A 12,616-nucleotide genomic window follows, 5' to 3' on the forward strand; every position below is an offset into this window, starting at 1 on the left:
CTCGCTGAGCCGGGAGCTGGATGTGGGGCTCCATCCCGAGACCCCAGGATCATGACCTGAGCTGAAGGCAGATGCTTCAGCTGAAAGCAGGGCACCAGCTGAACCACCCAGGTGCCCTATTTTTGCAACTTCTATGTGAGTCTAAAAGTCTTTCAAAATAAAACTTTAATTAAAAAAAGAGAACCCGGGATCCCTGGGTGGCGCAGCGGTTTAGCGCCTGCCTTTGGCCCAGGGCGCGATCCTGGAGACCCCGGATCGAATCCCACGTCGGGCTACCGGTGCATGGAGCCTGCTTCTCCCTCTGCCTGTGTCTCTGCCTCTCTCTCTCTCTCTGTGTGTGTGTGACTATCATAAATAAATAAAAATTAAAAAAAAAACTTAAAAAAAAAGAGAACCCTACTGGAGTTCGAACTGGAATGGCATCAAGGGGATCCCTGGGTGGCGCAGCAGTTTGGCGCCTGCCTTTGGCCCAGGGCGCGATCCTCGAGACCCGGGATCAAATCCCACGCCGGGCTCCCAGTGCATGGAGCCTGCTTCTCCCTCTGCCTGTGTCTCTGCCTCTCTATCTCTCTCTCTCTCTGTGACTATCATAAAAAAAAAAAAAAAAAAAAAGGAATGGCATCAAATTATTGGGAGAACTGATATTTTTATAAAATTAAGTCTACCCACTTGATGGCAAGTATGATTGCCCTTGGGTTTAGATCCTCCTCTCTGTCCTTCATTCAAGTCTCACACTTTTCTTTAATACGTCCCATGCCTGTATTTCGGTTTTTGAAACTATTATGGGCAAAATATAGCCCCATTTTCATTTTAATAGATCCATGTCATGTGACTGCTTTTATTCCTACATTTGTTCTTCTTTTCTTCTTCTTGAAGACCATCACCAGAGCACCTGGGTGGCTCAGTGGTTGACCATCAGCCTTTGGCTCAGGTCGTGATCCCTGGGTCCTGGGATCAAGTCCCACATCGGGCTCCCCGCAGGGAGCCTGCTTCTCCCTCTGCCCCCCTCTCTCTCTGTGTCTCATGAATAAATAAATAAAATCTTAAAAAAAAAAAAAAGACCACCACCCAAATTTGTACCTCCACTACATCAATCAGAGCCTCCACCTTCAAAATGTTCATTCCCGGCTCTTCCCTTTGCATTCTAAGTTCTTCCCTCACGTTCACACTGCATATCTTAGCTGCACTTTATGTTGATAATATTTTAAGCTTACTTTTATAGCTTCAATTTTCTCTATAGTTTCTTCCTTTCTTTAGACGTGTTCGTTCTCTCTCTCTCTCTCTCTCTCTCTCTCTCTAAGATTTTAATTAATCTTTATACCCAACGTAGGGTTTATTTTTTTTAAAAAGATTTTATTTATTGATTCATGAGAGACACACACAGAGGGAGAGAAGCAGAGACACAAGGCAGAGGGAGAAGCAGGCTCCATGCAGGGAGCCCGACGTGGGACTGGATCCCGGGTCTCCAGGATCACGCCCTGGGCTGAAGGTGGCGCTAAACTGCTGAGCCACCCAGGCTGCCCCCAACGTAAGGTTTAAACTCACAAACCCTGGACCAAGAGATGAGGGTTCCACTGACTGATCAGACAGACACCCCTCCAAGTGTCCAAAAAGGACTGCAGTATCTTTTCCTCTTTGCCATGTTCTTTTGTGTCATCCAGCTCTTATTTTATCTTTCTTGAGGAATAACTATACAGGTTGGTTTTCCTGAAGTAAGTCTTCTCTCAAATATAACTTGTACCTCTAGTTCTGTATCAGTGCCACCGTGGTTTTTGCCTCGAGCCCCTGCTAGTTGGGGTGGTTTGTTACACAGCAATAGCTAACCAATACATCTGAGCATCTTATCTACTTTTCCCAACAGCTCTGGGCTCTGCCTTTTCTTTCTTTTCTTTTTTCTTTTTAAAGATTTCATTTACTTATTTGACAGAGAGAGAGAGAGCGCACATAAGCAGGGGGAGCAGCAGAGAGAACAGCAGAGGCAGAGGGAGAAGCAAGCAACCCCCTGAGCAGGGAGTTCAATGCGGGACTCAATGAATAAATAAAATAACATAAAATAAAAGAGAAAGGAAAATCAGGCAGTATGAAAATCATAAGGCTTAACAAAAGAGTATATACTGTGAAATTCTAAGATAGGCAAAATCAATCAAGAGTGAAAGAAAGCAGATCATTCATTTGCTGCCTGGGGACAAGGAAGCAGGGTTGGCAGCAAAGGGACAGTTGGCAGCAACTTGGGGCTGATGGAAATGCTATGTATCTAGATTGTGTGGTACTTACCCGGGTATTTATATTTGTCAAAAGTCATCTGTACGCATTAAATGGGTATATTATATTGTATAGGAATTATACCTCAATAAAGTTGATTTTCAAAGTTCAAAAAAAAAAAAAACCTTACATTGGCAAAGCAATGGAGAAGGGGAACCCTCATGCCCTGTTCATGGGATTGTAAACTGGTGCAGCCACTCTGGAAAATAATAGGTTCCTCAAAAAATTAATAATAGGACGACCATGTGATCCGACCCGGCCACTTCTGTGTATATCCAAGCAAAGGAAACGAAAACAGAGACTCAAAGAGGTATCTGCCCTTCCATATTCATTGTAGCATTTATTTAACGACAACCAAGATTTGGAAACAACCAAAATGTCCCCCGACAGATGCATGGATAAAGACATGGTGAAGAAAAAAAAAAAAGACATGGTGAAGGAAATGCTACCATTTGCAACAATAGGGATTGATCTTGAGGGCTTTATGCCAAATGAACAAGCCAGAGAAAGACAAATACTACATGGTACCATTTATATACATGGAATTGGAGGGAAATTAAATTCATAGAAACAGAGAGTAGAGTGGTGGGGCTGGGGAGTGGGGAAATCAGAAGGGGTTGGTAAATCTCTCAGCTGCCTAAGGTCTGAGGATCTCATGGTGATGACAGTCATTAACACTATTGTATAAATTGGAATTTACCAAGAGAGCTTAACTTACATGTTCTCTCTCTCTCTCTCACGCACGGGATAAATATGTGAGGTTATTAATGGGATGGAGCACCTCTTCACAGTGCATACGTACATCAAATTGCAATGACGTACACTTCACGTATCTCACAATTTTGTGTGTCAATTAGACCTCAGCGCAGCTAAAGTTAACAAAAACCAAACACTGTGGGGACTCTAGAGACAGTCTTCTGAACACCAAGGAGAAAAACATTCACAATGGTGGCAGCGCCCCAACCTCCCTGGGCTCATCCCTCTCCCAGGCGGTCTCGCATGGGGTCTCAGGGAAAGGCCCCCTCCTGCTGCCCCCTGCCAGCCTGAGGCACCCCGTGACTGTGCTAGCTGGCCGAGCCCAGGCCGGCCTCGCACACCCAGCGGTAGGACCTCTGGCAGGCGTCGTCATTCCACTTGCCATCGGGGTGGAAATGGGCACAGTCCTCGCCCCCACCCAGCCCGTGTCCATGCCAGTCGTCCGGCTGGCCTGGCTTCCAGTTCCTGAGGAGAGAGGACCACAGCCACCTGGGATGGTCAGTGGGCACCAGAACCCAGGTCCGGGGCAAGGAGCTGAAAGCCAGACCCCAGAGGGGTCAGAGCCAAAGTGGGGGGAAGGACACGTGGAAAGCCAGGGAGTACTCACTTGAAATTGGTCTCGTAATCTGTCCCATCCACCCATTTCCAGATTCCTTCAGGGTCACTGAGGCCCATCCAGGTGTAGGAGGAGCCTATATGTTCCTGCACAAAAGTCTGGGACGACGGAAGGGCAAGGGGTGACGTCTCCCCAGCCCAGCCAGCTCCTAGCACTAGCAATTCTGAACTTGATATGTTCGTCCATCTGTCAAGGAGATTTGGGGTGTTTATCCCAACGCCACAGCCAATTAACTCCCTAAGGGTGGCTCAGAGGGTGTGGATTTCGAGTTCGCAAGGTGATCCCGGTGTGCAGCCAAGGTTGAGAACCCACTGCTGCCTGCCACAGGACCTTTGGGCCCTAGGCCCCCCAGAGCGCTCACCTGCTCCTCCCTGGAGTTGACGACCACCAGGTGCGCGCTCTCCAGCTGGCAGTACTTGTCCGCCTCGGGCCAGGACTTCCCGGAGCGGGAGAACCAGTAGCAGCTGCCCTCGTACTCCAGCCAGTTGGGGGCACAGCAAGTATTTCGGGAGCCTGCAGGGAGGGGGTAGGGAGGGTCTGAGACGCTACCCTGGTGGGACGAGTAGGAAATGGGACCCCCGGCAGCCACCCACCCCTCACCGTTGTTCTGGAGAGTGGCCATCTGGCAACTCAGGGCCTTCAGGTCTTTGGCCAGCTGCTGGACTCGAAGGACGGTGTCGGAATGACCTGAGACACACAGGGGGGCAGTGGGGGCAGTGCCTGGGTGCTCACCTGGAAGCCAGGTGTCCCCGCTCCAGGCTGGCCTAGGAGCACACGCATGCCACACCCGGTGGAGGGGAGCAGGGGACAGGGCAGCTGGGGGCTGACCTGCTTGGAGCTCCTGCAGCTCTTTCTCCAGCTTGCTCTCCAGGAAAAACACTTTGTCGTTCAAACTTCGGGCTGGAGGGGCGGGCACTCAGCATCGTGAGGCTGCCCCCACCCTCCGGCCCACCAAGCCCGGCTGCCCCCTCCACACCCCACACAGGCTCCTGAGGTGTCTCACCTGCTTGCAGGTCCTGTTTGTGGTTTTCCACCTCGGATTTCAGAGATGTTACCATTTCTTGCAAAAGGCCACCTGGAGGACGTGGGGACTTGAGCTCGCGACTCAGCTCCTCCCCGCTCCCCGCTCCCCACTCCCCCGCCACAGTCCCCAGCCCCTTCTCTGCCAGGCTCACCCTGTGCTTTCAGGGCCTGCACCTCAGCCATGGCGGCCACGTTGTTCGAAGTGAGGTTGCTGAAAGTTGCTCTCAGGGTCGCCAGGTCCCTCTGGAACTGGGAGTCTGGTCGGGGGTGGGACAAGCGGTGCTGACATTTATCAGGCCCTCTGTGATGGGGGCACATGACCTCACGTGACCCAACCCAAAGGGACAGGCACTGTGATTACCCAGTATCCCGATGAGGAAGCCAAGTTTGGACCGGTTAAGCCACTTGGCTACATTATCCCACCGATAGGGGACCAACCCAGCAGCCCCCACAGTGGCCATTGTCCCTGGCGGCGTCCCACCCACCGCAGCGCCCCATAGGGTCTCCCCTCGCTGCCCACGCTGCGCCCCTCACTCTGGGATCCGATCACACAGATGCCGACCAGCAGGAGGAGGCTGAGGCCCAGGGAGAACAGGAGAGGCCGGGGACCTGAGCAGAGCTGGTGCAGAAAGGGCAGGGGAGGCGGCAGCCCTGCAGGAGGAGGGGGCATCAGGATGTGGGGGGGCAGGGGAGAGCCCCAGGGGCCTGTCGGGGTCAAGGCCATGCTGGTGGGAGGCCGCCCCAGGTCACTGTGGGTCAGAGGATGCTCAGGGAGATGCCAGCACATGTTCTCAGCCTCGTGGGCTCCTCACAGCCATGGGGACACATGTACGCAGCCAGGCCCTCGCAGACTCATACACACCTGTGCCATCAGGGTCACAAGTGAGGTTCCTCCCAAATCCAAATGCTCTTCCCCCAAATATAGGAATCCAGGCCCACTGTGACCCTATTGCTGGCCCCATCTTTCTCAGGACCTTGAATAGTCTTCACACCAGGGTCCCCAGAGGCTGGGGCCAGACCCTCGTAGGGGTGCAGTGTGACATGACGGCAAATCTCCTACCCAACCTAAGAGGGAATTCAAGGAGGGAACGCGGTCCCCTTCCACTTACCTTCTCTTGATCCCTGACTTTGCTTCTCGCTCTCCAAGTGCTGGAACTTTTCATACTGCATGGACATGCTTGGACCAACCTGGGGGCCGTCCGTGCTGACAGGGAGGCAGGAGCTGGGGCCAAAGGGGAGGCTGGGTGGACTCGGATGGAGTGGACGTCAAGACCACAGTCCAGGGAGGAGGTAAGGCTCCCGTTGAGGATGAACCTGGGGTCAGGGGTTGGAGAGAGACTTGGGGATGGTTCTAGGTGCACAGGGGAGGTTGGAAGTGGGGTCAGGACTGGGCAACAGGCGGGGAGGGTAGAGGTGGGATGAGCTGGAGTCTGAAGGTGGAGGTGAAGTGAGAGCTAAGTGTGCTGCTAGGACCGGGTGCACCGAGGGGCCTTGGTGGCTGGGGGTCCTCAGGGCTCCTGTTGGAGCCATGTATGGGGCTGGACCTCACCCTGGTGCTGACGCTGGAAACAGAGTCCATGGTCCACTTTGCATTGGGGCTGGCAGTAAGGTTCACATTGTCCCTGGGGTCAGAGCTGTGGTTAGGGCTTGAGGGGGAGCTGGGTTCGTATTAGGGTTTAGGGCTGCGGCAGGCCGGTAGGGGCCGGAATGGGGCTGAGTCTGCCTCCCAGTGTGAGCGACGCTTGCCCGCCCTACTGCAAGCCAAATCCAGTGACAGGAGTAGAACCTGAAATCCACACTTGGCCATCCAACCCCCACGCCACCCCCTACATTTCTTCCCACTCAAGCCCACCTGAGACCCACAGTTCCCATCTCCTTGAAGCGCCTGGCCCCATTACCTGTGGAACGTCTGAAGGCTGCGATTTTGGGGTTCCTTGTGCAGCAATGACCAGAATTGGGAAACACAAAGTCCTGGATAGTCGAGGTGGGGGTGACGGGCAGGGGGAGGCCCCTCCGTGACCAGGGTCCTGCGGGTGGCTGTATCTGCAAGCCTGGCAGGAACTGGGATCTGGTGTTTCACCGTCTTCAGGAGGAATTAGAGTGGAGGACTTGCAGGCCCGTAGGGACTGGCTACAGGGCAGCCCAGCTCTCCCCCTCCAGGGTGTATCTACTCTCTTTCCGCTGCTCACTGCTGCTCGTGAGCTGCCCCCCTCCAACTTCCTCATTCTTGAGAAGGGAGCCAGACCAGAAGAGACCAGAGACAGTGATCCATCTCCTCTGCCCACACCCCCTTTCACTTCCTGCATCTGAAGTTCCCAGATCTGTGTCCCCCACATCACACAGCTGAGTCCAGAGGAGCCCATTTCTCTGCTCTTGCTCAATCCGACCCAGTCCTGGCACATGAGCTTCCCCTGGGACCTCGGCCAGTGTGCTTCCCTACCCCCCTGCCCCATTCCGGCTGGCCCTGTGCTGGAGGGAACAGAGAGATGGCAGAGTGGGGATTCCTGGACCCCCCGGGACACATGCCAGGTATTAACCGTTCGGTTCCCACAAGAATCCCGGGAGGCGTTTTGGATGCTGGACCGAGGCTCAGAGCCAGGGCCTGGGCTGCCCACATTTAGGACTCCGCTGAGCGCAAGGGCCAGGATTCAAGCCCTGCATGCTCCCTGACCCCCTGGCCTGGAGCCCTGCACTCACACTGTCTTCAAGAAACGACCTCCTTCTACTCCCACCACCTGCAAATTGTGTTAAGGGGGCTGCCCCGAATTCACACACACAGTCTTCTCCATCAGAAGGAACTTCCGTGTCTTGAAAGGTGGAGAAGGGGGATCCCTGGGTAGCTCAGAGGTTTAGCACCTGCCTTTGGCCCAGGGCTTGATCCTGGAGACCCAGGATCAAATCCTGCATCAGGCTCCCTGCATGGAGCCTGCTTCTCCCTCTGCCTCCCTCTCTCTCTCTCTGCCTCTCATGTATAAATAAATAAAATCTTAAAAAAAAAAAGAAAGGCGGAGAAGGAAAGCCAATGCATCTTATGTTGTCTTTTCTGTACCAATGGGATTGTGTGCTACTTGTTTTTTTTTAAGATCTTATTTATTATTTGAGAGAGAAGGAGACAGACAGGAGGGAGAGAGCACGAGCAAGGGAGCAGCAGAGGGAGAGGGAGAAGCAGACGCCCAGTGGAGCAGGGAGCCTGAGGCAGGACTCGATCCCAGGATCCCGAGATCATGACCCGAGCTGAAGGCAGCCTCTCAACCGACTGAGCCTCCCAGGCACCCCTACTTGCTTTTTTATCATTTGGTATTCAGATCGGTATTTGTCACAGGTTGGGTTTTTGGAAGCCAACGCTGAGACTGAAGTTGGGGTGCAAGCTATGTTTTAGGGATTGACACCTGAGAAAGGAATGAAGAAGAAGGTAGACGGGGCAGAGGGAGAAGGTAGACAGCTGTGCAGGCCCCACGAAGCTGCAGCCAACGCAACAGGGTCTCCGGGCCATTGGGCCTGGCCTGTTGGGGGTGTCTGCACCCAGTGGAGTGGGGCCTTCATAACCCCACGTGGCTCAGGCACAGGGGCCGGGCCACCCCAGTAGGGGTGTGACCTTGGGGGAGGTGGCATCTGCACAGATCACAGCCCCCACATGGGGCCCCACACGTCCTTACCCAAAGAAGGTGGAGGCAGGCTGCGGGGAATCCAGGTAGCTCACCTCTGTGTCCGCCACAGTGTTGCACTGTGTTGACCCAGGTATACTAAACACTTATGCGTTATTCATTCTTGTCCACGGAGAACATTCACTCTATTCATTCACCCATGCATTATCCATCCATTCGAAAAAGTACTTCCTGAGTGTCTACAGTATGCTGGATGCTCTCCTTTTTGCAGTGAACAAACTGACCAAAAACGCCAGATTCTTGTAGAATTTACATCCTGGCGGGTGACAGATGAACAAAATAAATGAGTGAAATCTACAGAAAACGTTACACGGTGATGAGTACGACAGAAGGAAATAGAGCAGGGACGTGAGATAGTCAGTTTTCAATAAGGCCATCAAGGGTAAGGTGTCAGTGTAGGCCTTATGGAAAGGTGAGGTCGGAGCAAAATTCACAAGTTGGTGAGATAGCAAGTCGTGAAGGGCTCCAGGAGGAAGAGGGCTCCAGCTGGGATCGAGTCCAGCATTGGGCTCCCTGCAGGGAGCCTGCTTCTCCCTCTGCCTGTGTCTCTGCCTTTCTCTGTGTGTCTCTCATGAATAAATAAATAAAACCTAAAAAAAAAATTAAAAAGGCACAGCAAATGCAAAGGCCCTGGGGTGGAAGAAAGTCTAGTATGCAAAAAGATCAACCATTTGGCAGAGATGCCAGAGATTTTATAGAGAAGTGAGCAACAGAGATGAGGAGTAGAGGAGTCACCAATCCTTCAGGGTCCTTACACTATTGTTAAGGATTTGTTTTTATCCCACATTATAGGGGCAGGCTGTGGAGGTGTCGGAGCAAAGGAGGGAACATGTTAACTGTAACCTCTCACCGGCCAGGGTGGAAACTGAGAGTCCTGGTAAGGGGCGGCTATGATACCCGGGTGAGGGGTGTGTGCCTGGGGGTGGCTCCGATTCTGAGTATGTTGCAAAGGTAGAGTCAACAGGATTAGGCTGATAAATTGTATGTGGGTTTTGTGTGTGTGTGCGTGCGCACACGCACACACACACACACACACACACACTAGTTCTCCTTCCAGATCCTAAAATAAACTCTGAGTATTTCCCATAAATCGCTGACTCCTTAGGAAAAAACAGCTTTATCCCGGACTTTTGCGGTGCCAATGCCTGAAGATATGTCACGACCTTTTGTGCCTCTAATAATCGTGTGAGAGCAGAATTTGCCATCATGAGCAGAATGATTAAAAAACAAAAACAAAAAACCCCCACCTGTTAGCCCTGGTCATCGTGCAGAGTGTCCTCTGCATACCCCGCTGTGCTCTTGCTCAGTAAGCCGGTCCTCCCAAAGGCCGATTCCCTTTGCCAGTAACCTTCTTTACTTTTCCTAAATTATGCTTTCACCTCTAAGACCTCTTTCATGGTTGACAAGCACGCTTCCCTGTGGCGCCTTAGCCCTCTCCCAGCACCTCAGCTGCTCAGGGTTTTGTTTTTTTTTGTTTGACCTGGTGCAGTGACCCAGAACCTCATGTCCGCAGCATCCAAGCCCTTAGGGTCGCCTTGACTTGCCACCGGCCATGACGTTATTACATGGGGGAGCTCTGCGGCTGCCCGACAGGCTGGGAGCCTGCAGTCTTGGTCCTCTGCCCCCACCGCAAAGGCCCATACCCATTTTCTCCCGTAACCGGAATCGATCACCTGCAAAGCAAAATTATCTCCTCCCCCACACTTGACAGTTATTTTGAGGAGCCCAGATCAGGCAGGTGTCAGTGGCATGTTCGAATTTCAACGGGACCAAGGCTGTTTTCCCTGAGCAGGTGGGTTCTTTCCTTGGGTGCTGGGAGCTCCAAAGTCCAACGATCCCAGATTGTGCGGATGAAGGGCAAGTGCTCTTTGGTGGAGGTGAGAGGAGATGCTGCCCTCCCTGTCCCTTGGTCATGATGTGGCCTTGGGGGAGATGGTACCATACTGGCCGCTGATGGGAGGTGCATACCCACCAGTGGCTCAGGCATGAGAGGTCAGGGACAGGTAGTAAAATAATATGTTTACCCCATTTCCAGCCCCCAAGCCCAGAGACAGCAATTTAATGTGTGTCTTTTCAGACCTATTTCTGTGCATATTTGTACACCTGTAAAGCAAACATAAACATATACGGATGTGGTAAGTTGAGTTTTGTGGGATTTTTTAAAATTTTTATTTATTTATGATAGTCACAGAGAGAGAGAGAGAGAGAGAGGCAGAGACACAGGCAGAGGGAGAAGCAGGCTCCATGCACCGGGAGCCCGACGTGGGATTCGATCCCGGGTCTCCAGGACCGCGCCCTGGGCCAAAGGCAGGCGCCAAACCACTGCGCTACCCAGGGATCCCTAGTTTTGTGGGATTTTTTTACACAATTTTTTCTCCATTATCATATGTCTGCCTAAATATGGGTCTGGAGGGTTTTCCCATGCCACTGCCCACGGCCCTCCGTTTAAAAGCCATGCAGTGCTCCAGAGCATACACGTGCCAGACCCTATGTGATGACTCCCTTGGTGATGCATTTTTGAGATGCAACATCTTGGACTTTTGTAAATCATGCTAAAGTGAACAGGCCCATATATGCCTGTCTGTGCTAAGAAGCAAATAATTGCTCTTGGTTACACATCCAGAAGCAAAATGAACAGAAACACCAATCTTAAAATTTTAAAGTGTATGGATACGGCCAGGGTGCTCTAAAAAGACATGACCAATTCATTTTCTCCCCACTGCGTAGGAGGATATTAATTTATCCGCACCTTCACCGACAAACCTGTAAATTTTCATCAATATGATGTTCAAGAAATATCTTCTGTCTTATTTCAATTAGCACCTAACTGGTGGCTGGTTTGGAAGAAGCAAAGCTTTGCATTACATTTTAGGTTTAGAAACTGTCAGAAGCTCTTTTATTTAATTAAAGCTTATTATGAGCAACCACAACTGGGAGACACATGTGCATCAGTTATTCTAAAACAGTATGTACACTTGCAGAGCGCCTGGCTGGCTCAGTCCATACAGTGTGTGACTCTTGATCTCGAGGCTGCGAGCTCAAGCTCCATGTTGGGTGTAGAGTTTACTTTAAAAAATAAATAAATAAAATCCTTAATATAAAATAAATAAAATAAAATAAAATAAAATAGGGGTACCTGGGTGGCTCAGTGGGTTTGCGTGTCTGCCTTCAGCTCAGGTCATGATCTCAGGGTCCTGGGATCGAGCCCCACATTGGGCTCCCTGCTTAGGGAAGAGTCTGCTTCCTCTGAGGGAGCTCAGAGGGATCTCCCTCTGCCCCTCCTGTCCTCGTGCTCCCTTTCTAGCTCTGCTCTCTCTCAAATAAATAATCTAAAAAATAAAAATAAAAATAAATCAGTAGACTTGCATTAGATGCTATCCTGAATTTTTAGAGTATGTGAAATAAGGGATTGTGTTTCAGGTGCTTTAAAGGAATGTTTTTAAGTGAATTCATTTAAAATTAGGTCTCCAGGGATTAACAATAAGTATACTTGGAGAAAATGACTATTTCCCTTTTTTGGCAATGCATTATGACTTCCCACTGTTATCGAAATATTTCTCACAAAACTTGATGTCCATAGAAACAGAAAGATTTACACTTTCTACAGGAAAAGGCAAGCCTCTGGGTACAATGATTTGATAAGAGAATATTTATCTCTTTACATTAAATGGCTAAAAAGCCATAGAAAAGAAATCCATCACAACCCTCAAAGCAGGGTTGAATTTAATCTCATGTGGAGACACTTGCCTGACCAGAGTGTTCACAAATAATTGTTTGTTTGTTTAGCTCCATGGGTTGTAAATACCCAAGTTCTCAGAATAAAGCACTGATAACATAGCATCACTATTTTTTTCCTTTTATAAAGGAAGACTTTTGGTTTCTGACTTCAGATTCTCCTTTTCTCAAAGATGGGAGCTTGCATTATTCTGTTTCCATACAAGAGGGAGTTTCTCTTCAAGAATAATGCTTTTAAAGACGCCTGGGTGGCTCAGTGGTTGAGTGTCTGCCGTGGGCTCAGGTCCTGATCCTGGTATCCCAGGATCGATTCCCGCATCAGGCTCCCTGCATGGAGCCTGCTTCTCCCTCTGCCTGTGTCTCTGCCTCTCTCTCCCTCTCCCTCTCTCTCTCTCTCTCTCCTCTCTGTGTATTCTCATGAATAAATAAATAAAATCTTAAAAAAAAAAGAATAATGTTTTTATTTCCATAAGCTTTCCCTCTATATGATTTGGATGCACTCCTTTAAGGACACAATTACCCACCACTTATTTTGGTGCATTTCACCTTTTATCCTATG

General features: G+C 50.6%; 1 protein-coding gene across 4 annotated transcripts; it reads right to left on the minus strand.

Annotated features, from left to right (window-relative positions):
- Window positions 1-2,577: 2,577 nt before the first annotated feature.
- LOC112647504 (C-type lectin domain family 10 member A) lies at window positions 2,578-12,386 on the minus strand. 4 transcript variants are annotated; one of them, XM_035716395.2, is made up of 10 exons: window positions 6,556-12,030; window positions 5,767-5,971; window positions 5,192-5,308; window positions 4,810-4,914; window positions 4,638-4,709; window positions 4,463-4,534; window positions 4,235-4,321; window positions 3,996-4,147; window positions 3,626-3,732; window positions 2,578-3,507 (listed from the first exon to the last, which is right to left on the minus strand). In XM_035716395.2, the coding sequence occupies exons 2-10, from the start codon at window positions 5,831-5,833 to the stop codon at window positions 3,327-3,329; spliced, it is 960 nt and encodes a 319-aa protein (XP_035572288.2). In that variant the 5' UTR covers window positions 5,834-5,971; window positions 6,556-12,030; the 3' UTR covers window positions 2,578-3,326. The 4 variants fall into 4 exon arrangements, 2 of the variants coding, with proteins under 2 accessions (XP_035572288.2, XP_025284428.3); XM_025428643.3 differs by having other exon boundaries at window positions 2,578-3,483; window positions 6,556-10,484; XR_007410728.1 differs by having other exon boundaries at window positions 3,343-3,483; window positions 3,626-3,820; window positions 6,556-12,379.
- Window positions 12,387-12,616: the final 230 nt, after the last annotated feature.

The sequence above is a fragment of the Canis lupus genome, chromosome 5, assembly GCF_003254725.2.
Source record: "Canis lupus dingo isolate Sandy chromosome 5, ASM325472v2, whole genome shotgun sequence".
NCBI classification, from domain to species: Eukaryota; Metazoa; Chordata; class Mammalia; order Carnivora; family Canidae; genus Canis; species Canis lupus.

Coding starts and splice junctions, on each gene's coding strand:
- LOC112647504 (XM_035716395.2), bottom strand. CDS start 5,833: ATGTCCATGCAGTATGAAAAGTTCCAGCACTTGGAGAGCGAGAAGCAA. Junction 4,915..5,191: donor CTGTGTGATCGGATCCCAGA/GTGAGGGGCGCA, acceptor ACCCCCGACCAG/ACTCCCAGTTCCAGAGGGAC. Junction 4,535..4,637: donor CAAACAGGACCTGCAAGCAG/GTGAGACACCTC, acceptor CCGCCCCTCCAG/CCCGAAGTTTGAACGACAAA.